General features: G+C 41.9%; 2 protein-coding genes across 2 annotated transcripts in view; both read right to left on the minus strand.

Annotated features, from left to right (window-relative positions):
- kcnh2b (potassium voltage-gated channel, subfamily H (eag-related), member 2b) overlaps positions 1-22,037 on the minus strand; it is a gene marked incomplete at both ends in the record, with an annotated part of 295,565 nt that extends 273,528 nt beyond the window's left edge. Inside the window, one exon of the mRNA XM_083995135.1 lies at positions 21,962-22,037. Within this exon, the coding sequence (XP_083851261.1) occupies positions 21,962-22,037 (76 nt within the window). The remainder of the gene's footprint in view (positions 1-21,961) is intronic.
- A 3,124-nt stretch (positions 22,038-25,161) lies between these two features.
- Positions 25,162-26,350, minus strand: part of sspo (SCO-spondin) — a gene marked incomplete at its 5' end in the record, with an annotated part of 128,753 nt that continues 127,564 nt past the window's right edge. The window contains one exon of the mRNA XM_083995240.1: positions 25,162-25,254. The remainder of the gene's footprint in view (positions 25,255-26,350) is intronic.

Here is a 26,350-nt window from a genome sequence, read left to right on the forward strand (position 1 = left end):
CGTTAGCTGATATTGCTCATTCTTTATTAATGTAAATTTACCTGTTGACATTCAAGCCAACATTTTTTAATTTAAAACAAATGCAGAGCAGACAGATCTATCAGCAGACAGTGCAAACTACAGTGTTGAAAATAAATGTTCATTTGCATGAAGCAATTTTCTGTCTTATTTGTTATTCTTATGACATTCTTAAGATATTGGTTTTACAGCATTTGGCAGAGTTATTCCATTCCTCTCTTCTGAGCCTGTTGGATTATAGATATATATTTTTATTACGTTGAAGTATTTATTTCTTTTTTGTGTGCGTGTCTTTTCCTTTTCAAAAAAGGACCAAAGCAACAACTATAAACATTTATGTCATGATCTCAAGGATTTTTCCTTTTTTGGACACCTTAGGCCTCTAAACCAGGAAACAACAACAGTAGACAAACACTCCTTTTTGATACATTAATGAGTTGGTAAAGTACATTTAGATGCATTTGTATCTCGTTATTGTAATGGGTCCTAATTATTATACTTTTTATGATCTACATTATTTTTTCATCTATATCGTCTCCTATCATGGGAGTTGTCAGATGATGGAATTTGTATTAGCTACTCTTTATATCTTTCTCATGCTATTTATGGTATTTGTACTTGCCTTTTATAGATGAGCTTGTAAATTGGTACTTGTAACTCATTGATTGATTGATTGATTGATTGATTGATTGATTGATGTCATTCACCTTGTCTATTTACTGTAAGGACACACCTACAGTAAAGACAATGAAGAGCGAATCTGATGAAGCAACATATGAAACGTGTTGTTGCCCCTTCTGTTTTAACATTTGATAATAAATCTAGTCTATCCTATGCTCTAGTGTGCGCTGGAAGGTTTTTTTCATCTACATATTTAGATGATAAACAGGTTCTTAAGTTGTTTTATAAGAGCCAGTCAGTAATTTCCTTTAGCTGCCAATAGAACCGGTAGATTTATTGTGGTTACAGGTTTAAAAAAGCAACAATAAGAGACCTCCACAGCCTCTCCTCCTCCTCCTCTTCTTCCTCCTCCTCCTCACTACATGAAGGCCACATGCTTCCTGAATAAATTGCGAGGTGTGAAATTGCCCATAATAACCATTACGTGAACCCTGCTCCCTCCTTCCCTCCCTCCCCTTTTTTTTTTTTTTTTGTAAAAACAAATTAAGACGAGGTGACAAAGATCAGTCAGCAGGTCTCATGAGTCGACTCATCAATCAGCCACAGTTCATTTCATTATCTGTGATGTTTCCACCGAATCGCTCCCACAACCTGCTCTGTCACGGCCGAGAACGATGGATTACAATGCATCTAACACACACACACACACACACACACACACACACACACACACATACACACCGAGTCAGACTCTTGTGACCCTTCCCATCATGCTTCAGTTGCGGCGACATCGCTGACCACTCCTCACTCCTCTTGTTCTCTCCGTGCAATTTGCCTCTAATGAGCTTCTGAAGGCAGCGAGCTGATGGAGAGGCTGATTAAAGACAAGCTGCTACTGCTCAAGAGGAAAACACCATTTCATATTCCCACTAACACACACACACACACACACACACACACACACACATAAGATTGATGAGACATGCACACACACATCCAAACACACACACACAAGATCTTAGACACACGTACATGTTCTCATAAACCCACCAACGCAGACTGAATAATTCACTAAGACCAGACCTTGGGGCTTTGCAGTCTGCCAGTTTTGTGTGGTAGTGTGTGTTTGTGTGTGTGTATGAGTGAGTGAGTGTGTGTATGTGTGTGTATGTGAATGTGTGAGTGTGTGTGTGCGTGTGTGCGCTTGGAATCTCCCTGAGTACACTGCGTAGGCGGATAAGGAGGGAAGCCCATGTGTTAGAAGCACAAGTCAACATATCAGCTCTGTGCCCGCTAGCTACAGAGACGGAGAGATAAAAGGAGAGAGAGTGAGATTAAGGAAGAAAAGAGCGAAAGAGAGGGAAGTGAATGAGCGGAGGAATAAAAGAGGATGAAAAGAAGAACAAAGAAATAAAGTGTGTGGAAGAAGAAGTGGAGAAGGAAGGACACAAGAGACGAAGCAAACACAGAAACAGGCTGAGGAAAGAATGATTTTTTTTTTTTTTTGGTCTCTTCCCATTTTTAACAGTGCAATCGCCATGGAAACTGCAGATTTGACACCTCATGCTAAATTCACTGACACACAGAGAGAGAGAGAGAGAGAGAGAGAGAGAGGATAAATTCACACCAAATGTAGGATCATTCATATGAAGCAGCAGCAGCAGCGTCCAGAAACATCATCTGTGCTAATCACAGATCAATCAATCAATTGATCAATTATTATTATTATTATTATTATTATTATTATTATTATTATTATTATTATTATTATTATTATTATTATTATTATTATTATGAGTTACTGACAGGCCGTTAGCGGAGGCATCGTCTCACTGAAGCCACAGTGTGACTCATGTCGGCATGTGATGTTTTTTTTCCAACTTGTTTGGCTCCATTAGGACGAGTACGGTGGCCCAGAGAGCTCAAAACACTGCAGCTGAAAAATGCAAATGCAAATTTACACAAACACGATGCAAATTCAGTCACTGCAACACAATGGAAGTGTTTGTGAAGTGACAAACCTGCTGTAACACACTTGTTGTTCAGTGGTTTTTAATCAATGACAAGTCCCAGCAGGTTCCTCACTTCCTGTTTGCGTGTTTGAGCTCTCAAGGCCACCGTACATAAGCTAAATTTGTATTTATTCCATAAGCAGAGCTCAGTGGCCATTTTCTGTGTGTTGTTTTGTCTTAAGGTTCACCTGCAGAGATCTTGAGGATGTTAAAAACTTGCGAACTCCTAACGACTCAACACTCGCTCATCGTTTCGTATTCTGACAGTGCCGTGCCGTGCCGTGTGAGCGAGACCAGTCTCACCGGGAGGCTTCTGCAGCCCCCCGTCGACTTATCGGTGTCAATCCCAGTCTTAAGGCAGAGTGGGATTCTCATCACCTGTTGACCCTGAACGCCACGCACTGGAGACAAATGAAGAAGAAACTCTAATGCAGACGTCAAGATGTGACGACGGGCTGCAGGAACATTGAATGCATCTTGAGTTAATTATATAGAACTTCAACAGTGAGTCTGGTGTTGCACACATTTACAGTATATGATTCTTATTTGAGATGTTAATGTTGAACTCACAATCTTGTTGCTGGACTCTTTGACTGGGGAGTCAAACAGCAAAATGGCCGAGTTCCTCCAAAATAGGAACTATGCAACATTTTAGGGCTTTAAAGGAGGAACTATGCAGGATTTTTACCTTAATTAACCAGCTTCAGAGTGCTAGTTCTGGTTAAATCAGTGACTAGTAACTAGTTCCAGGGAGAATGGAGGCTCTCTGCCTTCCACCTAGCGTATCTTGGCTGAAAACCAACCTTGTAAGATCAGAGCCTCCGACCCGGTGTCCCAGCTCTAGATGATAAATAACGTTATCCACCGCTCCATGGATTGATTTCTCACCGGCTTCGTTTGAAACAAATGCACATGGAGGAGAGGAGGGTTAGAGACACAGAGTTCCCTTTTAATTCTTGATTTCTATACTTCTCAAACAACATTAGGATCCATTACTGCCATCAACTGTAACGCTTCATTGACATGGACCAGTGTGGACTCCTACAAATGACCAGAGAAAAGTCTGCAGCAGCTGCAGCTCCGTCTGCAGCTTCAGTCCACTGAGTCATATGAATTGTAAATGTCAGTTTCCAGCTGAATGCCGGTGTTTTCTGTGCAGAACCAAAAATAGAGTTTCTCCTCTGAAGGAGAAAGTTTAAAAAAGTGGAGCCTTTGGTGTAAAAGGAGAAGAGGAACGACTGTGTGACTATAAATGGACGTGTTGAGGGGATTCACATACAGACTGAGTCTCTGGATGTGGGAGGTCGCTGCTTCTCTTCACTTCACTTCACTTCAAATCCATATGTGAGGTGTCTGTTTACCAACACCTGCTGTATTATATTGTACTGAATACCTGGCCGTATGAGGCAGCACACAGCGGTTGTGCAGCTGTATAAGCCGACGCAGCCTCCAGCTGTCGGCTCGCAGGTGGGACACATTCCTCTCCGAGTCTGATTACTCACTCAGTCAAAACCGACTCGCAGCTATCTCACACTGCCAGAGAAATAATCACATCCAGTCCTCATCGTCTGCTGCTGCTGCTGCTGCTGCTGCTGCTGCTGCTGCTGCTGCTGGGCCGAGCTGAAACATTACACCGATTCCCCCACACACAAAAAACAAAGTGCTGTCGCAGCACAATATGTCTTTCCAAAAAAAAAAATCACTCATATTTTCATCCCATTAGAGATGCTGGCCGGACACTGGGTTGGCAGGACGGGAGTGAGCGCTGCTGGGGAAGTGCTGATGTCATCAGTGTGGGACAGCTGACAGGAGGACGGGGGGTCCTGTCATGTCCTGTCAGCCCTGGCGTTTTATTTTGGTGAAACTAGAGTTGCATTTGGAGCTATTTCTACACAGGATGTATGAATAATACATGTCCATCAACATGCAGTCAGTTATTTAGTGACCAGAAAACCTGTTGTTTTGCTGTCACACACTTTCACGTGTCACAGGTTGAATTTTAAGAGGATAAAAATGGCAACTTCGCCCTTTTTTTTTTTACATATCAATAATTAAACAATAACAGACACGTCAGTCAACCCCATACTGCTGCAATAAATCAAAACTTTTCAACACAATAGATGTCACATGACCAATCAAATGCTTTACATTACTTAAACTTACCATACTGTACATTATCCCCCATGATTTATCTATCTATTATTTAATTGTAGCCTACAAATAACAGGACAATGCTGTATTAAAACTCAAATAGAATATGTAAATGTTATTATTATAGATCCTGGAGCCACTGTAGATTTACCACTGTAACCTTGGGGATCAATATCGTATCTGATGCTGATCACCAGAAAGGCTCCTGGTGGCAGATGGTTGGACGGGAGAATAAAATAATAATTTTCACTGTAATTTGTGAAATCCATTCACGCTGTTTTATAAGCAGCTGTGCGGTATGTGTGTGTGTGTGTGTGTGTGTGGCAGCTGAGAAGAGTTACTGTAACAACTGCAGTTAAACTTTTTTTTTCTCCATGTAAATTGTTGGATTTCGTGTTTCAACGGCCATAAAACTGTGGCGCTTCATTATAATCCCATCACCGGTGAATTATAAAAAGGCATAAACTGTAACTGTAACTGTGGCCTGGAACAAAGACTCCTTTAGTAAAACTTATTGGTACTGTACTGTATTGGCCATCTGGAAACGACTCAGCATTGTGTTTTAGAACAAAATGTAGGAAGTGGAGAGAGCGCTTTCATTGGAACCAATGGGCCGCCATGTTTTTTTTACTCCTAATCCACTCTCGTCTCTACTGTAGCTTCCACTTGAAATCATTTTAATAGAAACAAAAACACGGTCAGGAACAAATCCCATGAAAATGTAAATCTGAAGGTCACCTGACTCGAAGCTGCGACACACACACACACACGGTCGGTCGACATACTACGATGATGCACTTTTCAGAGAGTACACACCCGACCAATCAGCCACTAGTCGTTAAGAGTGATAATCCCATAATCACTGCAATCCTTAATGGGCTGTTTCGCTCTGAAGTGTCTCGGTGCTACAGTGTGTACAGCATCTTCCACTGCCTTTAACGAGGTTATGCAGATTTATGCAAATGAGGTCTAATCCCTGGGACACTGGGGACTCCGGGGTCTTTAAGTCGGTTAGCTGGCCTTTTTTTTTTTTTTTTGTATGTGTGTGTGTGTGTGTGTGTGTGTGTGTGCCATCGCTCTCGGGGTGGCACAGGACAGGAGTCACGGTGGATGAGAGAGGGAAGGAAGGACAACAGAAGGAAGAGTGGATGAGAGAGGTGTGATGAAGTTTTAGGGGAAGCTGGAGGAGGGAGAGTTGATGAATGGGAGGGCGAGAGTGAAAGGGCAGCTGCCAGGAGATAAAGCCGTGACAAATAGAGGAACAGTACAGGCAAAAAGGGCTGAGAAGAGACGAAGGACGGGAAAATACTGGGAGCTGCCACGGAGCTCGTGCTGCTGCAGCCTCTTTAGGTTTTAAAGAGATTGGAGGTGATAAACAAGCTCCTCCTCTACAGTTTATAACCAACTCAGTCACATCTGAAGAGGATATTTCTGTAATTTCATCTCTCATGTACCTGCACCAGTTGCTTTAGACTGCAATGGTCTCTTCTATATAGAAAGACAGATGGTCCTATAAAACCAACTGTCATGGTCAATGACTTTTTCCATTCAAAACCACAGTTTCAGTCTGATTTAGTATCACTACACTGTCCGAGCCTGGTGATCACAGCTACAGCAGATAAACTATACAGACTCACAGTTCCAGGTGTAAAGAAAAAGGAAGGAAAAAGAAGAAAGGTTATGCATAGAAAGTGAGATTGCACTTGCATCCTCAAGCCCAAACCATTACAGCAGGTGAAATCTTAAATACGACTCTATATTCATAGAGTTCCACATTTTAAAACTCAGCTAACGTCCACATTATATTTAAGAGGTCACTGAATGATTATTAGTTCATTAAAAGCGTCGGAAAACTCACAACTACACTGCAAAAACTCAAAATCTCATCTCATAAAAAGTAGCTTGTTTTTAAGACACTTTTTACTTCTTTCAAGCCTATTTTCACTTGAAATAATCTGTTAGTGGGGCATACTTTTCTTCCTTATTACGAGCACAAAAAACTTGCTTTCACAGGCAGATTTCTTTTTTACTTATTTCAAGTAAAGATTTGTTTGAAACAAGTGAAAATGATCTAAAAACAAGTTAATTTTTAGGTGATGAGTCTTATTTTAAGTGGAAAGACATTAGTTTTGACTAGAAATGAGACATTTTGGCAAGAAATAGGCTAAGACAAATATTCTTGGAAAGATTTTGAGTTTTGTCTGAGAATATTTTGCACTATTTTCCAACAACATCTCTCTTTACTCCACTCTTCTCTATCTATCTATCATTTTGCATGTGTGCACCTGAATGCAACACCATGAATGTCTATAAAAACAGACCCAGTGAAAGGAGAGTGCAGCGTTTCTCTACCCGCTGTTGGATTTGCACCATTCATTACATCCAGCCGCTTTGCATGATGGGATTTGCCCCCATTTCAATGTAAGGTCACTTTGAACTATACACGTTATGTTTCACCTTTTCACCTCGCAGCAAAACAACAACACAACTTCCCATCCCTTCTCATTTAAGGCAGCTTTAACTGAACCGGTGAACATTCGCAGCAGAAACCTCTTCTGTCTAAATGATCCTTTTATTGATCAGGAGCCAAACTTGGACTTAAATCATCCACTAAATGATGCATTTCTCTCTTTTATCGTTTGCTGCATTTACATTTTGTTCCATTTTCCTCCTGTCTCAGTCTTTTGATTGTGCTGTGGAGAGGATGCTGCCCTTTCTTCACTTTCACATCAAGGTATGAAATAAACATCCTGATTGAATTCCCTGAGCTTCACCTGACAACACCGACGCTGATGCATTCAAGTCTCGTCTCTTCTTTTTATCATGGCAGGAAAAAGAAGGAAAAAAAGTGTGTTTGATGCTTCAGTCTTTGGGGCACGTGTTTTATTTTTTATGTTTTTTCTAAAAGCACAGCCAATTAGAGGCTGATGATGTGGAGGGAGATGTAGACACGTCTCTCTAATGTGTGTGTGTCGTGATCTGACGGGAGAGAATCGAAGCTGCAGACACAAACACTTTGTGTTTCTTTGTTGTTTCACATTTGATTGATGCACAAGCAGCTTCTCACGACTTCAGTGCAGCTCTCAGACAAACACACACACACACACACACACACACACACACACACACACACACACACACACACACACACACACACAGCCGCACTGACCAGTAAACGTGATCATGATGAAATTACAGTGTAATCCAACAAAAGAGAAATTTGAAAACACACGAAACTGCTGCATTTTGGTCCTTGAGTCTATTTTCCCTTCATGGAGAAACTCTATTTTCCTGATCTGATCTACATCCTGTTGTAATGTACGACTTTTTGAGACAAAGTGTTGACAATTAAATCAACAATTTGTGCATCAAAACATTTTGCATCAGTTCAAATCAGTCAGTTACTGCTAACTATGCATTTCTGGTAATTTTTAATACATATAAATAATAATTTAACCCATTTATAAGTATGAAACTGTTAGCTATCATTCAAGAATCTAAATCCAGACACACTGCTGTGCACAAACTGCTCTAAAAACATAATTTTTCATCGTGGTAACCACAGGGTCACGGGTTCAATCCTTCCTCATCAAGTTGTGACATTTATGAAATCTCACAGTGTCCAAAACAAAACAATATGCAGTTTATATGTGAGTTCAACAACTCAAAATTATCTTAATTCAACCTTTAAAGGCATCAAAACCAATTAAAACAGCTACAGTATTAACAGAAAACCAGATCAGAGTCAGGGGTGGAGGAGGAGTTCTGTGTTTCATGTGTTTTCTGTATTTCTCACTGAACTTATGAATGTATTCCTGTTACTTAACACTGGGGCGCCCCGCTGCCTCTAAACTAAACAGAGGAAGTTTTATTTGTCACATCCCACAAGCACAACAAATAAAACAGTTTAAATGAGGGTGAGGCAGCAGGGCAGGACTGAGCAGAACTGTAAAAACGGAAATGTAAATTTACTGCAAAAATAACAACAGTAGCATCTTCTATCTTTTCGTACATCGAAAATCAAAGGTTGAGAGAGAGATTTTAGGAAGGAGGCGTCTCTCTGTTCAGTCCAATGTGATGCAGAGTCGAGGAAAGCGTCAAAAATCTGCTTTATGTTGCATTTCTAATGTTTTATATCTTATCTCAGGTCAGTTTAAAGGATAATTACCGTTTTTTTTACAATCTGGACCATTTCTAGCATTAAATACGATCATTTCCTCACCCAGATAACTTTGGTGTCATTACAAGTCGTTCCAACGAAATTATATCCAACCGAGAGCCGCGTATATCCATATAATGTGAATACACGGGGCAGCGCAATGCAGCCTCTAAATAACACATTATCCGCCGTGAAACTCCTTCATTTCACCAATATTTAGTTCTGATAGGCTAGTGCTATTCCCCTCTGAGTCCGGGGTTAGCTGTTATCAACATCCGGGGTCTGTAGGTTGACCTACTGACCTCTGACCTGGATGATGTCATATCTGAGCGCCGCCCGGCTCATTCTGATAATAATCATTCTGCTTCGGCATTGGGGTCCATTTTTATCTCAACTAGCCGGAGCTTTAGTGAGTCCAGGTTGAGGAGAGGAAGCCTGTGGAAGCTGAACTTCATCCAGCTGCTCATTTTGTTCTGACAAGTCAGAAACACACAGAAACGAACCGTAGCATTAGCGTTAGCAACAAGCCGCGCCGCGCCACGGTCAGAGATGACATCATCCAGGTCAGAGGTCAGTAGGTCAACCTACAGACCCCGGATGTTGATAACAGCTAACCCCGGACTCAGAGGGGAATAGCACTAGCCTATCAGAACTAAATATTGGTGAAATGAACGAATTTTGTGGCGGATAATGTGTTATTTAGAGGCTGCATTGCGCTGCCCCGTGTACTCGCATTATACGGATATACGCGGCTCTCGGCTGGATCTAATTTCGTCGGAACGACTTGTAATGACACTAAAGTTATCTGGGTGAGTAAATTATCGTATTTTATGCTAGAAATAAGGTCCAGATTGTAAAAAAAAACGGTAATTATCCTTTAACAGCGTTATATGGATGTAGTGTTTTGCAGGAGGCCGGTCGCTGGTGGATTTTCAGGGGACTGATCTCTGGATTACACAACTTTGTCCTGTGCACCCTCAGCAGGTGCCACCGGCGGTCGATTGCCAGCCCGGTTTTGGCTGCATCCCCCATCTAAGATCAGGAGGCAGTTACAGCACGGTGTTGGGCGTCTGCCGGGCACCGGAGAGATGAGAGAGGCAGCGAGGGAGGGAGGGAGGGAAGAAGGTAGAGACAGAGAGAGACGGAGAGAAAAAACAGGTTGTCAAACGAGACAAAGAGCAGAAAGACAGAAGGAGCGAGGTGCGGAGGGAAGGCGGTGAGACAGAAGAGTGTTTACAAGCTCTGAGGGTTTACAAGTGTGAGTGTGTGTGTGCGTTTTTTTGCAGCCGCTTGGCAACGTGTGGGTGTATGTGTGTGCACGAGAAGAAAGGGAGGAAGACTCACAGAGACAGAGAGAGAGAGAGACGAGTGATTTCACACCAATAAAGTGCAATCTTGAGGCAGTGACTGAGGCGCTGTGTTTACACCCTCCCAGTGAAACAGACGGAGCAGAGAGACAAAGCTAAGCACCGGAGAAGACCCTCGGTCCTGTGTTTACTCTGAGCCGCTACAGTGTGCAGCCAGCCACTGTGTAGGAAAAATACTGATAGCTGCTGCTGGGTTTTCTAAACATCTGGAGGACGATGACGACACTGTACTGTAGGAAAAGGTGTCGTGACGAGTCAAATCAGACGGAGAAGTTCTGCAGATGGAGCTGTCAAATCTCCAAATCCATGCACGCAACATTTACATCTACATCTACATCTACAAGCAGCAGTTACATGTCTTTTTTATGGAGGCATCTCTCCTTCTTCTTCCTCCTCTCTGCACTGGGAACATCAAGGCTCTGCACCTTATGCAACTCAGCAACAGCCAAGGTCATCAAAGCACAAGGAAGCACAGAAAAAGCTGCAGGTGGAGGAAAAAAAACAAAAAAACAGGCCTTTATTGGCTCAGGACCACAGATAAAACTGTTCCAGAGATCACCGGTGGATTATTCAGTTTTTCACTCTGTATTGAGAGAAGCTGCTCTGTGCTGCAGTGCTACTCTATAGGACCGTGTTATATAAGGTTTATAAATGGTTAATAATGAGGTTGTTAACCCATAAATATGGCCAAACAACAATTATGTGATGAAACAGCAGGTGCAGATATTGGATGATGGAGAACAGAAGATTAGATGAGTGTGGGCTCACTATTTGGCAAGCAACAGGTCACTGTTACCCTTCTGGTCTCATGTGTTATAATATATTAAGATAATAAATGATTTATGAAGTGTATAGCCTGTGTAAGTGGAATATTGCACCATTTTTGGTCTGCGAACAAATATTAAAATGGCAAACTTTTCCATAAATATTAATATTATGAATTTAAATAGGCTATTACATAAGGTCTTAAGTAAAACCAGACATGTTTAATCACTGTTCAGTGAAACTTGGTTCATCTATTTGTGATCTAGAGCTGGAGGATCCAAAATGGAGGAAGCTAACAGAGCTTGTTAGCTTATAGTTGCTCAGTTATGACAACATAAACATAAAGTACAAAATGCATCTGAATAAACTGTAAAGACAAAGTTCATTCAGCATTTTCACTAGCATGATTAGCCTGCTAACAATATTAGCTCACCAACCTGACTTTACCAGAACTTTATCTAAAAACACAATGAGACGAACATATAATTTGCGATAAACTGATAAAATTACAACCAATTAAAAATATTTTTTATACTTTATTGAGCCAAAGTTATATGTAAAGTAAATGCTGATTGTAAACTCCTGCATGTAGCCAAAGGTATGAAGTAATTAGACTTGTAGAACATTTATCCTCTGGAAATGTTAAGTGTATAACTATAAAGTTACCATATGTCGAGTTCAGAAATAACAACATTAAAGAACATGGTGTGTTGCTGTGTATTTTTCTTATAGTCAACAAATAAAATCCCAACAACACTATAACAATTTGTTCATCAGCCTGTTTCTGACGTCTCCTCCCTCGGCCCCCGGCACATTAATCAGGTACGAATACGATCCCACAAGACAAATATAAAGTCATTTTCTACCTAGAAGTTCTCAGCAAACTTCAGTCAAAAAGGAAAAACAACAAATTCAGATGTTATATGAAACAGCTTCAGCATAATAAACTAATGCCCATGTGGAAATGTGATGGATGGTTCACTCTAACCAATGAACTGGAGCCGCTCTGTGTTTTCACGGTTAACTGTAATTATTTTATAATCAATAGAAACATTTAAAACTATGTTCAAAAGATGCAGAGCATAAAATTACTGTTTGTTTTTTTCTGTTATCAGAAACAGTGTGTAGCTATTATACCACTTCACATTGTGTGTTAGTGTGTGTCTGTGTGTGGGTGGGGGAGTCAAGGAGGGGGGGCAGTTGCCGTGGCGACACAGTGTTTGTACTTCAGCTGTAGCATGATAGCATCCTTCCCCCCGGAGGACGGTGGCCTAGAGGTTTGTAATTGGACCGAGTCTGTCTCTAAGGACGGAGCAGCTCCACCGCCACAAAGAACAACACACACGACGACCTAAAAGGTTCACGGTGCTGCTGTGACCTCATAAAGGTCAAATGCACCACTGTTTGTTGCTGTTTTTACAGTTTGTCCGTCACACACACACACAGAGGGGTGTAAAGCTGAGGTGGAGTCTGAGATCTGAGATCTACTTCCTGTCGCATCCACTCTGCATCCTCTCCTCTAATTAGTCTGTGTTACAAAAAGGCAAAAAATCTAATTACACTTCTGTTCTGTTTTATTTTGTTTTGTTTTGTTTCTTTTTGGTCCAAATAAGAAGTCTGGAGAACAAACAAGACAACAGCAAACACATTGTTCTCCATGAATTATGCATTTTCCCATCAAGGCCACTTGCAAATGAGCAGCTACATCTCCAAACGAGCTGCACAGCCTTTGGCCAATCAGACGGAGGAGAGGACGTTTGTGAGAATCTGATTATGTGATATTGTGCTTGTACATTTTTTTTGTTTTTTTGATAAAGATAATTCCTTGAAGTCTATTCTGTGTGAGGAGGATTCCCATTTTAAATGCATCTATACTGCCCAGACTGTAAATAAAAGTCATATTACTGTGGATATTTGAATATATTTAACAAAAAGTCTCTGTCTGGTTCCATAAGGCCTTCCCTGCACCGATTGATCAGATTCCCATATGCAGTCAACAAAGATCACGCTCCGTCATCGATTTTCCTCCTGTGGCCTCGTCAATAATCTGTATGCAAAACAGATTTGACCTCCTGTTCGTTTCTGTCTAATAATCCAATAAACATTTGTGTTCGAGGAGTCGATGGCGAGCGGCTGCTGCTGTGCATTAGCTACGGCCTCTTTGATCCGTCTGCACAACTTCCTGCACCGTATAGCTGCCGTTAATGGATCGTATAGACTCGTATCTGCGTGTGTGTGTCATAAAAATATAATATGCACGTTTCATAATCTAATTTTATGGAGCACAAATTCATCTTTGACATGAAAAGGCGCCACATTTGTGTTTAAAAGAGAGTGAGAGGGGAAACTCCTCTTCTGACTTTACATATCAAAGTCTGTCTCAAGCTGCTGGAGAGAAAAAGAAAAGTTCTTCCAACGGCCTTTGTGTCTCCAGAGCAGTAGCGTAGCCAGAAAAAAGACATTGGGTGTGCACCTGCAAAGACTGGGTGTGCCAAATTTATTTTCAACAAACTGAGCGTTACACCTCCATAAATATTCAAAAGAATTCCAACATTATATGTTGTGTGCATTCTCATCAGTAATAACAAACCATGTGTTATTCGCTCTCAACAAGCCAAAGGCCTTTAACAAGCATCAGACACAGACTGCACATAATGTAACAGTGGCATCATGGCAAGCCTGTATGACCGGGCTATTCAATTGGCGGCCCCCGGGCCGGGCCCGGCCCGCGGGGGATTTTGTGCCGGCCCTTTGGGCGGACTATAGGAAATACATGCAGGTAGTTTCATATACAGCTCATGGCTATGCCTCATGCAGTCTCTGGTATAGTAAGTGGCGGTATGCACCCCGTAATCAAAGGAGGCGGGAGAATATACCTGTTTTGGCCGGACACATATTTTGGGGGACCGCAATGGACCAATCAAAGTTGCCCATTCGCGCTCTTAATTTGTTTCTTCTTTCAAGCGAAGCACGGAGCTCGACTGACAAGACAAAATGTCTCTCTCTACTTTAAAAAAACGAAAAGTTGACTCAGAGAATAGGCAGTTCAACAGTGCATGGACAGAGAAATATGTGTTTATTGCTGTAAGTGCGAAGCCTGTGTGTCTAATCTGCAACGAGTGCCTCTCCGTGTGTAAAGAGTACAATTTGAGAAGGCATTTCAAGACAACACATGCTAACTTTGATGCTACTTTCCCACCGGGCTCTGCTGCTCGGAGCCAGAAGATATCGGGGCTTACATCTTGTTATGAGCAAAGACGTCGCACCTTGTTTCGGGCCTGCACGGATCGGGAGAGAGCAACGGCTGCATCGTTAAGGGTGGCATGGATATTAGGCAAAAATAAAAAGCCGTTTACAGACTCAGAGACTGTCAAAGAGTGTATGCTGGCATCCATCGAGGAAGTGGTTACAGATGAGAAAACCCGAAAAAGCATAATCGATTCAATCAAGCTAATTCCAATATCTGACACGTCAAATATGAGGAGAGTGGAGGCCCTCGCATCGGACGTCTCCGAGACGCTTTTGGACAAGCTGAGGAAGGCGGAGGTGATGTCTTTGGCCGTGGACGAATCGACGGATAACAGCGATGTTGCACAGCTGTGCCTCTACGTGCGATTTTTTGATGGGGAATGCTTTCGTGAGGATCTGCTTGGATTAATTCCCATGGAAGGACACACCACCGGTGAGATTTTATTCACAAAAATTGCTTCATTTTTTGAAGAGAACAAGTTGGATTTGGCGCGCGTTAACATGTTGGTGACGGATGGTGCGCCCTCGATGACGGGCAGGGAGCAGGGGCTCGCCGCGAGGATGGCAGCCGCGGCTCCGCAGCTGAGATCGGTTCATTGCCTCATCCACCAAAGCCTCCTGTGTGCCAAGCTAAGTGGTGAGTTAAAAGAGACCATGGACTCCGTCATGGCAATTATAAACTTTATCCGTTGTACCTCCAGCTTACAGCACCGACTTTTCCGCAAGTTGTTGACTGACATGTCAGCTGAATACAAAGATTTGCTCATTCACAATGACATTAGATGGCTTAGCAAAGGAAACGCATTGAAACGATTTTGTGAACTAAGAGAGGAGATTGTGGTGTTTCTCCGGAATTCAAAGCTGAAAAAAGCTGGCAAGTTCCTGTCTCTGATGGAAAATAACGAGTTTAATGCTGCTGTATGCTTTTTGAGCGATATTTTCCATCATTTGAACCAACTCAACATGGAACTGCAGGGCAGAGATAAAACAGTCACGCAACTTGTGGAGAGACTTCATGCTTTTCAAAGGAAGCTCTCCCTTTTCTCAGCTGATCTTTGTCCAGGGAAGATGCTCCACTTCCCCACATTGAGGAAATCAGGCCTACAAATCACAAAAGTGATGTCAGGCTTTATTGACTCATTAAAAAACAACTTTGCCACTAGGTTTGATGATTTCAGCATCCCCCATGAAGTGATGAGATTTGTGAAGGACCCTTTCTGTGTGAACAATGAGGCAGACTTTGCAATGAAAGCAAAGGAGCTGATCACGTCATTGGACGAGGCACCTTTACAACTGGAACTCATTGACATTCAGTCATCAGAAGACTTGCGACAGTCATTGCAGCAGGCAGGTTTTGAAAAATTCTGGACTCATGAAGTCAGCCAAGAGAAATTTCCACTCTCAAGGGGTCTTGCACTTTTTCTCCTTACAATGTTTGGCTCAACATACACTTGTGAATCGTCATTCTCACACATGAATGCCATTAAAACTCACAATCGGATATCTCTCACTGACCAGCATTTGCAACACTGCTTGAGCATTGCTCTGACAACATATACCCCTGACTTCACTGCTCTTGCTAAGTCAAGAAAATGCCATTTCTCTCATTAGATGGATGAGGTAACAGGCATGTTAGTCAAGCCAGCAATGAGGACTCATTTTTGAACAGTGTGATGCAGTTTACATGTTATTCACCCCATAATGCCATATTATGCACTTAATGTTTTTCTTCATGTGGTATGGCTCAGCTGAACTGAATATTGAGGTGTCTGGTACAATTTTTGGACAGATAAGAATGAAAAGCCCTCACCAAATCTCCTTATCAGTGTGTCTGCTTTTGGCTGAGTAGTTGGAGCAGAGGAAGAGTTTCACGTTGGTATTGTCAAGCAAGGTCAACTAAGGGACTGTTAAATTGATCATCTCATCTCAGGATCTCATGTTTTAGCAGGACTAACCTGGATGAAGTGATTAGTTTTGGATGCAATTTGAAACATTTTGGCTTGATAAAATACCATGCACTGTTTGTTGGTATAATTCTGTTCAGTAGCATAGTATGTAGTCTTGTTTTGTATTTGTTGGTGCATTTGAAGTTTACTTTGTCTGTCAGTCCATGTGCCATATCTGTTATTTAGAATTTTATTCATTTAACAGAGTGATGCAATTTGAAATACTTTGCCTTGATAAAATAGCATGCAGTGATATGTTGCTATAATTCTATTCTATTTGCTGTTCTATTCACTGGTTTTATCATTGTTGGTGGAGTTCTGATTTTGCCTGTCAGTCAAACTAGTGAAATATGAAATATGTGTGATATGGCTCTGATTTTTGAACATGATGTTGCTATTTGAAATTAACAGTGACTTGGACAGTTTGTCTTAATATAACACAATGCACATGTTGTCATGCACTTACAAAATAAATTCTATATTAACTCCTTCAGTATGTTGTTAAAATTTGTTCATATGTTACCATGATTACTTATTTTCTGGCCCCTTATTTGGCCTCAGTTTCATGAACTGGCCCCAGTTCCCCAGTAATTGAATAGCCCTGCTGTATGACTTATCTTCTAATCTATATGCAACGCTGAGTAAAAAAAAAACTGCTTAGTAACTGCTCTTATAGTCAACAGTACAACAGGTCTAAACATTCACACATATGACGTGCTCAAATAAATCAATAACAAAGTCATAAAAAAAACACACTTTTGCGTGTCTGGTTAGCGCACACACACTAGGTGATCTACTAAGAGTAACACGCTAAATGACAACACGCGCAAACCGCAGTATTTAAATGAGGGTTTTGCGCGTAACCGTTTCCGCCATGGAGAGTGTGGACAGAGAGCTGGATGGATACAAACGCAGAATAAAAATTTGATCCGACGCATTAATAGAGAGAGGGACAAATATTGTGGAAAAATTGTGGAGCTGCAGCAGAAGAAACGTGGGAGATTATCTATGAGAAAGTTCAAATGTGGTTGGTAGAACAAGAAGAGAAGAGATGAAGTGAAGAGAAGATGGGGAGATATAGGTATGCGGCAAAGAACAAAAGAAGATTTTAGTTTATAATAAAACCTCAGCAAACGAGGGAGAGCTGCTCTGATCAGTGTTGAGCAGCAGCTGAGCAGGTAACTGGGAGACCTGCTGTCATTCATTGAGCTGGAGCTGCGCGCTATGGCACAGAGCTCAGGTGGGACACTCAGGCCACTCGGGTCTAAACGCGCTGACCAGAGGGATCACGGACGGAGTGAAGGCGGCGGTGACGTCCCAGTCCCGGTCCCAGAGCTGAGCAGCCAGGTACTGGAGAGGGAGGAGAGGAGAGGAGCGCATCGGACGAGAGAGGTGCGGCGTGCGTAACGGCGCTTAAATGACTTTGATCGCATGATCAACAAAGCTATTTAACCATCTGAACACAACTACTGGGCTCATCATTCATCACATATGATTATGTAACAGCCTGGCCTGATGGTTTTATATCGCAAAGCAGAAGAGGACAACAATATCGCTGTTTACCTGTGCGCACTGCCAGCTCTCAATTTAAAGGGCAAGACGGCGTGGCTTGGCCTTGAACTCGTTAATTATTCCATTAGTCCAGTTTCTCCGTGAGCCGGTGCAGGTGTCGCAACGCATCACCTGACGGCAATTTTTACAAATGTATTGACTGATCGATAGTAGCTATAGACTATAACAAAAACAAAAAATGCATCAAATTTTTGGGTGTGCCAGCTTCCTCTGTGGGTGGCACTGGCACACCCTGGCACACCCGTGGCTACGCCAGTGCTCCAGAGGGAGCTGTGTGGAGTCTAATGAGAGTGGAGGATGAGCTGGAGGATTAGATAACTCCAGCAGGAGTTTAAGGAGACCTGGAGGTAAAAAAGGTCTGAAGCTTCATCAGCAGCTACGACCTTAAAAACGCCAACGAGCCGCGAGCGTTTCTGATGTTCGGCTGCTGATAACTCCTGCAGACTCAGAGTGCGGTGCTGTGATAAGCCTCTCGACTCACAGGTCTGTTGCTCAAACAAAAACCTTATTGGATCATATTTCATTGTGTCACACAGGAACCCGTTTTAAAGCCGAGCGGCTGCGTCGGCTAATTGAAATTTTGACATGAGATTATTTTCCCCCCGCACCTGAGTAAATAATGACTTGTTTGTCGGTTTCTGCTTCGGTCACGAAGACAAAAACCTCGACTGCAGAGCAGAGCTGCATCCAATCATCTCCACGTCGAGTTATATCCAACTGGAAAATGCTTGTGAAAGCTGAGGAAGTGAAGCAACTACTTCAAATTGAAAGAAAAACTTTTAAGCTGCAGGTTGAAATGTTATGAAATGTTTGAGAAAAGTGTAAAAAATGCAATGCAATGCAAAAAGCACATCTAAATTGAATGTTGAACAGCCAAGATTGAGAAAAAATGATTTAAATTGTAGGAATACAACATAATTCAATCTGCAGAAAAGGTCAGAAGGACTTGATATGGATAGATACTGTAGTTGTTTCTGAGCAAATAACAATTTATTTGTTGGTTTTCCGCTTCAGTCCCAAAGACAAAACTGGATGTAGAGCTGCAGAAGGATTATTCCAACTGGGAAATGCAGGAAGAAGGAAATACTGAATCCAATTAATCAGCTCCATGTCAAGTTATATCCAACTGGAAAATGCATGTGTCATGCTTCGGCCACATTGATAACAATTCTATCAAACTAATCAAAACTAATTGATCTGAGGCTTCGTCATCCCAACACACACACACCCATCCTTCCATAAAGAGTGTGTGTGTGTGCTGCAGCTCAGTCTTCTCTTCAGCTTCACCTCCTTCTCCAACTCAAACAACTGAGAGCTCAGAGCCGGTCGATCAATCTGTCGCCGGCTGAACAACGACAGCTTGTGTGAGAGACTTCAACAGACGCCCAGAGTTTGTTCTGGAAGTTTCCATGGCGTCGGACCCATAATACTTGTTTTTGGGGGGTTTTTTCGTCTTCAAAACAAAAACAGGAAATGACTTGACCATGACGACTGAGACAGATCAGGACGGAGCTCAGGGTCGGATCAATACGGGAGTTATTGGGACGATATTCACAAAAAAAAGCTCAACATTTTTAGCCTGACAAGCCAGACTATATCATTTCAAACTGCCTCTGCACCAATAGGGTAGCACTACGACCAATCAGAGCAAAGAGCAGGATGACGTCATCGGTAGATTAAACTTTTCCCACATCCCGTCGGCAAAACACCAAATACATCCTTCTTCGAAATAAATGACTTCAGTGCAGTTTCTTGCTCAACTTTTAAAGAAAATGACGAGTTTAATTATTTCAAAGTTGATGCCAACGCCGATTAAAACGATTCCTTTGCTAAAGCCATCTTCTTGTCATGTTTTTCACAGTATGTCGTCATGGCGTTAAGCCCGCCCAACGACTCTCTAAACAGATAGAGCGCTGTGATTGGTCAACACAAACGGTGTTCGAGACTCAAAAAGTTCCTATGGCTCGTTTCTAGACCCACCTACGGAGCAAATATATTTGCTGCCACTAGGGTGCAGATAGACTTCTAGGCTACAACATTTTACTATTTAACAATAAATGACTCATGGATCAACCAATGTCATGGATGGATGGATGTCATGTCTGTTCAAACCAGACAGTTTGAAGTTGAAGCCACTAAAAAAAAGTCTTCACATCGGTTCTTATCGCTGAGACTGAGGCTACTAAGAGAGACCTGATATTGACTGTCGTTGAGATAGAGTTCATTCAGTCTCAGTTTAAACCAAACAACGGTTTAATGGATGGGAATCAGAAGAACAGGACTGTGTGGAAGCTGCAGCACTTAACTTAAGGACTGAGATCAGGTTTCAGAAGATTTTCATCAGACGGTCTCATTAGACACTGACGCTCCATCTCCATGTCCACCAGCTCATTACACATTACACAGCCATTAGACACTGTATGGTCACCAGCAGCATCATCAGCATCATCTTCATCTTCATGCCTGGTTACCTCGACCAAACGCCGGAACGATCGATAGAAAATGACTCTGAAGACATGAATGAATGAATGAAACATCTGTGGAGCAGCGAGGCGAAGCGATCGCTCTGGGCTGGAGGTCGTGTTTCTCTGTGCACTGCAAAAACTCAACATCTTTCCAAGAATATTTGTTTTATTTCTTGTCAAAATGTCTCATTTCTAGTCAAAACTAATCTCTTTCCACTTAAAATAAGACTCATCACCTAAAAATTTACTTGTTTTTAGTTAATTTTCACTTGTTTCAAACTAATTTTCACTTGAAATAAGTAGAAAAATCTGCCAGTGAAAGGAAGTTTTTTGTGCTTGTAATAAGAAAGAAAAACTTCACTCTCCACTATCAGATTTTTCTACTTATTTCAAATGAAAATATGCTTGAAATAAGTAAAAAGTGTCTAAAAACAAGCTACTTTTTTATGTATAATATGTATAAATATAGATATTTAAGGTATAATGAGATTTGTTTTGACTAGAATTTACATTTTGACTAGAAATAAGACAAATATTCTTGGTAAGATATTTGAGTTTTTGCAGTGTGACACTGAAGAGGAAGAGCTGCTCTCATCTCATCAATACTCAGAAGCTTCCTGCACACACAGGAACTACAGATATCAACACGTTCAACCTTCTCACATCCATCCATCCATCCATCCATCCATCCATCCATCCATCCATCCATCCTGCAGCTCGGTGTCAGGAAACATTGAGTTTGTTTATTTCTTTCTTTTTTTAGACCCAGACCTTTAAGAACATCTTGTTTGAAAGCTGCTGCTGCTGCTGTGACGACTCGTGGGTTTTTACAAATGCAGAAAGACTTCAGTTCACTTTGTATTCCACAGCTCGAACCCCCCCACAGAGCAGGAGCAAGAAGACGGTAAACAGGAACAGAGAGGGAAAATAAAAAACTGAACGTTCAGCTTCAGTTTCATCTCCTGATGGGAGTCATTGACATTTAGATTCCTCCCAGAAAACATCTCAAACCTGAATGTCAAAACCTGAAGGGACCAAATGTTAATGACACACATCTTCCACTTCTTCTCCATCATCATGAGATGCAGGAGAAGCTGTTTAAAGTCTGCTCACACAGAGAGAGAGACAGAGAGAAAGAGAGAGAGAGAGAGAACCAGAGGGAATGAGGACGGATGACAGCTTCAGATTTCACGCCTCTGGGCTCCATGAAAAATTTAGCAGCTCTGATATATTGTTTGTTTTTCTAGTAGTTGATAACTTGCTGCTGCACATTTACGTATCAATCAGATATTATCCACTTATTTTTCTTCTTTCAAAAGCAAAGCAAAAGAAAAACCAACCAACCCGGAGCAGAGCGAAGTGTTTTACACTACACTCCTCAGTTAGTGAGACCGTGTTGCTGCAGATCCATCAGCAGAAACAAGAAACAAAACATGATGATGCGACTTTTTCAAAGTGTTGCACCGTGACCTTTAAACCACAGAGTGTGATCAACAAACACAAACACGTCGGGATCAAAAGGCTACTGGTGTACTGTAAATTATCGTGATGGGATGTTTAGAGTAAAGAATAGAAAGCAGAAAAAGCACATTATTGATCCTGTATAAATTCACATCTGAAAACACTGATCTCTTACTCTGGCTGTCGAATTTCCGGATGATGGTGTCCAGGAAGGTGTTCTGCGGGGCCACATGGCCCCTCCGGACCGGCATGGTGGCGGCGGTGGCCCCCCTCCCCGGACTTGGACCTGGAGAGACTTTGTGGAGAGACTTCTATCTATCGGCTCAGTGCGCTCTCCGCATGGATAATGGATAATCCGAGGGTCAAAGTTTTCCCAAGTGTCTTCAGAGAGACGGAGGACGAGGAGGTGATGGTGACCGCTGCTCCTGCTCGGGGGGAGAATAGAAGTGAAGGAGCAGAAGAGGAGAAGAGGAGGAGGAGGAGGAGAGTTCTGGAAAGGAGGCGCACGGCGGATCGAAGCCGTTTCCAACCTCCAGTTTCCAGGTGGAGAGGTGTGAGGGAGTCTGAGTGGAGGAGGAGGAGGAGGAGGAGGAGGAGAGTCAACCCCGGTCAGGTGATGATGTCTCCCTGTGCAACTCTCTCTCTCTCACACTCACTGGAGCTCCACGGACTCGAACCGGTGGTCCGGTGCTGCAGCCCGCTGCTGCTGCTGCTTCCCGACGAGCGGCGCTGGAGCCATGGAGGCGCCGAGCGGAGCTGCGCGTTTCTTCTCCTTCTCTTTCTCCTTCTTCTTTTCCCTCTTCCTCTTCTTTTATTTTGCTTTCTTTTCCTCTTTTTTTTTATCAGTTTTTCATTCCACCTCCTCGTGCTTCTGAAGGTCCGTCCGCGCGCTCCAACTGTGGAGAAAAACAAAAAGAAACCAGAGTAGAAGCGGCAGCAGCAGTTCGCTCTCTCTCTCTGCGCTGCTCTGCCGGATGACTTCAGCTCCACCGGCGTCTGGCTGCGCCTCTTTAACCCTTTGTGCATCAGCTCACACACACATTTACACACACACGCACACACATATAGCTTCAACTCATGGAGACACGAACAGATCATGCACGAGCACCCCAACCCCTCCCTTTAAAAAATAAAACTGACATGCAGGTTAAATGAGACCTGAGGGGCGCGAGCTGCGACCTGGACCCAGAAACATAAAAAAAAAATATAATAATACATTGTTTTTTATCAACTATTTATTAGATTAATATTGATTATTGATCACAGTTGGAGGAAACGGACCCAAAATGGCTGCAGCCTCAGGACACATACAGGTGCTTCACGCCTTTATCACACACACACACACCTGCTGCGGCCAAACGGCTGCTTTTAACAGGTGCGAGGCTACACACACACACACACACACACACAGCTGCCTTCTCCCATTTTACTAGACTCCTTTGTTAATAAAACAACCCCCCCCCCCCCCTCCTCCTCCTCCTCCTCCTCCTCCTCCTCCTCCTCCTCCTCCCTCTCTCTCCTCCATGTTGCCCCCATCACGCGCACATTTAGTTTACCTGTACAGGAGAGAAGCGCGTGCACGCCGCACCTGCACCTGGCTCAGCAGGGATGAAGCTGCGCGAGCCAATAAGGAGACGCGGCTGCTGCTGCTTCCGCGTGTCTCGCGGTTGGATGCGGGGATTCACCGCTCCGCTGTGACGTCACAGCGCCGGGGTTCCCCCCTTGCCTTCCGTCACGCTGGAGATGATGATGATGCATTCACGAGCTGTCGGATATTATGGTTTTGAAAATGTTTGAAATGAATTCAGATGGTTTTTTTCCCCCTCAACTAATAATTTTATACATTATTGAAATATTTAAATATGACAGTGGAAGTGATGCGTTCAGGGACCATGAAGGATGAAATTCTTGTCACACGATGATGTAATAACGTTATTAACATGCTGATTTCCATATATAGACTATACAGCTCTCAGGAATGAATAAAGAGCATAAAAAATAGATTATGGTTCCTTTGTTTCAGTTTTATTCAGGACATCCATCCTTTAAATTTGCCTCTGATTCCCAAACTCATTGTGATGTATAGTTTTCACTTTTCCTATTTCCTTTAAATGCATCTGAGCCATAGACTGTATAAAAAAGCATGATTTTTTTTTTATTTATTTTTTTATTTCTCTCCATCTCAGGCCTCCTCCACTGTGTCCAAAGTCAGACTCTGAAGGCCTGAAGCAAAAACACTGCAGCTCTGTGAGTGCATTCATCAAAATGACCCGCAGCTGCATGAACGCATTCATTTTCCCAGCGATCAGTGTTTTTAATGATTGGTCAGACATGATGAATTGCAGCAGCCTTGGCAGTTGGGAAGAAGGCGGTTTCAGGAACTATTCATCATTTTTTTTTTTAAAAAGGAAAGAAAGAATAAAAAAACAAAATATGGTGACGTTTCGGTATGAATTAAAAATGCACCGGGGCTCCAGCTCTGATTACATCCCCAGCACAGTATTTACTACAGAGAGAGGGAGGGAGAGAGGGAGAGCCAGAGGAGGCGTGCTGGTCGGCCTTCTCCTCACAACTCCCTTATTTAGTCTGGAAAAGAGAGAGGGAGGAGGGGAGGAAGGAGGGGATGAGAAGGAGGAAGAGGAAGGAAGGAAAAGAACTCTTTGTTGTCAGAGGATGAGACAGATCCCAGTCTCTTTCCTCATTTACCACAGACACAGAGATATATAGAGTCGACTTGAGCTGCTAAAGGAGTTCTTAATGCACTTCACTTCACCCTGAGCTGTAATGAATAAATGTCTGAATGAAGGAGGTGGAAGAAGAAGGGGAAAAAATAAAAGCTCCGGGCGACACATCCACTTTGACACATCCATTAAAAGCTACAGCTTCTTATAATGAAGAAACATTACAGCAGCAAAATGAAACAGCAAAACACACCGAGTCATTCAGCTCAAACATTTTTTTTTACACAGTGAAGTGCAGAGAAAGAGACGAGCTGAGGTTTTTATGGTTCCACTGAAATGTCAGAGCTTTTATTTTGAAAATCTGCTTCCAAAACCAAAAAAGACAAAAAAAAATTGGTGAAAATCTTCCTGATGTTTATCTTGCATGTTGAAAACAATATTGTGTGATCTAGATTATTTTTGATTAGAAATATTTCACCCCAACTTCAACTTTAGAGCTGAAGTGTTTAGTTTTAGTTTAGGAAAACACAGCGGGGGCTGGTGCATTGTGGGAAAAACAACAGTTAGAAAGTGAGAGTGTTTATGAACAAACACAGAAACATGTAGATATTTATTTAAAATGAAGTTGTGTCGATGATATCTTTTGTTTTTTATTTTCTAAATAAACGTTTGGAGAAAAAAAAACCTGATGATATTTTTCTCCTTGTGTAGAAAATGTTTATTGAACATTGGAAAACGCAGCGTAAACATCTAATAATTAATAAAAAGAGACATTTACATTAACCCTCTGGTGCATAGTGGTCACTACAGTGGACGGCTGTTTAAAAGTCATTCCATCCTAAATACAAAGGTTTCTATGGTTGAATTGCCTATCAGCCCATAGAGGGCTCTCTGCTGCACCAATCCATTGAGGTTAATTCAGTGGTCAGTCGTTGTAACTGCAAGTAAATTTTATCTGGATCCAAGATGGCCGCCAGACAGCCACCTAGGTTGGCGGCTCCTGGCATATCCTGTAAAACCGTCTTTTCCAGAAGAACCCTAGATATTAAAAAAATATGATGATATACAGTAGCATATAAGTAATATAATTATTATTTTATTTTTGAAAAATGTATTTCAAATAAGTAGTAAATTACAATTAACCATGTGTCCACTGAAGTGGACGTCATGCATCAAGTCCAACACAAATCCTGTAATTGCTTTACATTTTCTTGTGACTGTTCTGGTTGTAAATTATATTATAAATATAAAAATACATTCCTTTGCTTGATTTATAGGCCACTCATTTAAAAATATACACTTCTGTGCAGATTAGCTGTAATTTGTAGGGCCAGATAGCAGAGGTAGGACGAGGGAGCTGTGGAAGATGTGCACTGTTAACCTGGCCACACTCAAGACCAAATACATCTGCATGCAATGCTGTGTGCCAGTGTGCCCTGGATGCTTTGCCACCTTTCATAAAGCATAGGTTTGATGAACTGAGCATATTACTGAGGTGAGGATTATTGCAAAAGATGTGTTTGGAGATGAAGAGACAGATATTTCAGTTCTTGTTGCCGAAAACATATGAATTCTAGTATAATGGCATGGTAATACCAGTCCTGCATCCTTAAAGAAGTATGGTAACTAATAATAATAATGTTCTTCTTGTTGGGGATGTTTTGAAACAAAGAATTGGCTTAGGTGTAAGCTTCAAAGTTGTGAGAGTCGTTTGTTCTCTTATTCAGGCCTATACACAATAGGCCTATTTAACGTTGTATAACGTTTTATACAACGTTAAAATGTGTAATAAATATGTAAAAATGTTTTGCAAAGCATACAATTAAATTATAGTTAATGAATTAACCATAAATCACAATTTTGATCAATTTTTACATTAAATT

This window comes from Trachurus trachurus, assembly GCF_905171665.1.
Source record: "Trachurus trachurus genome assembly, chromosome: 20".
NCBI classification, from domain to species: Eukaryota; Metazoa; Chordata; class Actinopteri; order Carangiformes; family Carangidae; genus Trachurus; species Trachurus trachurus.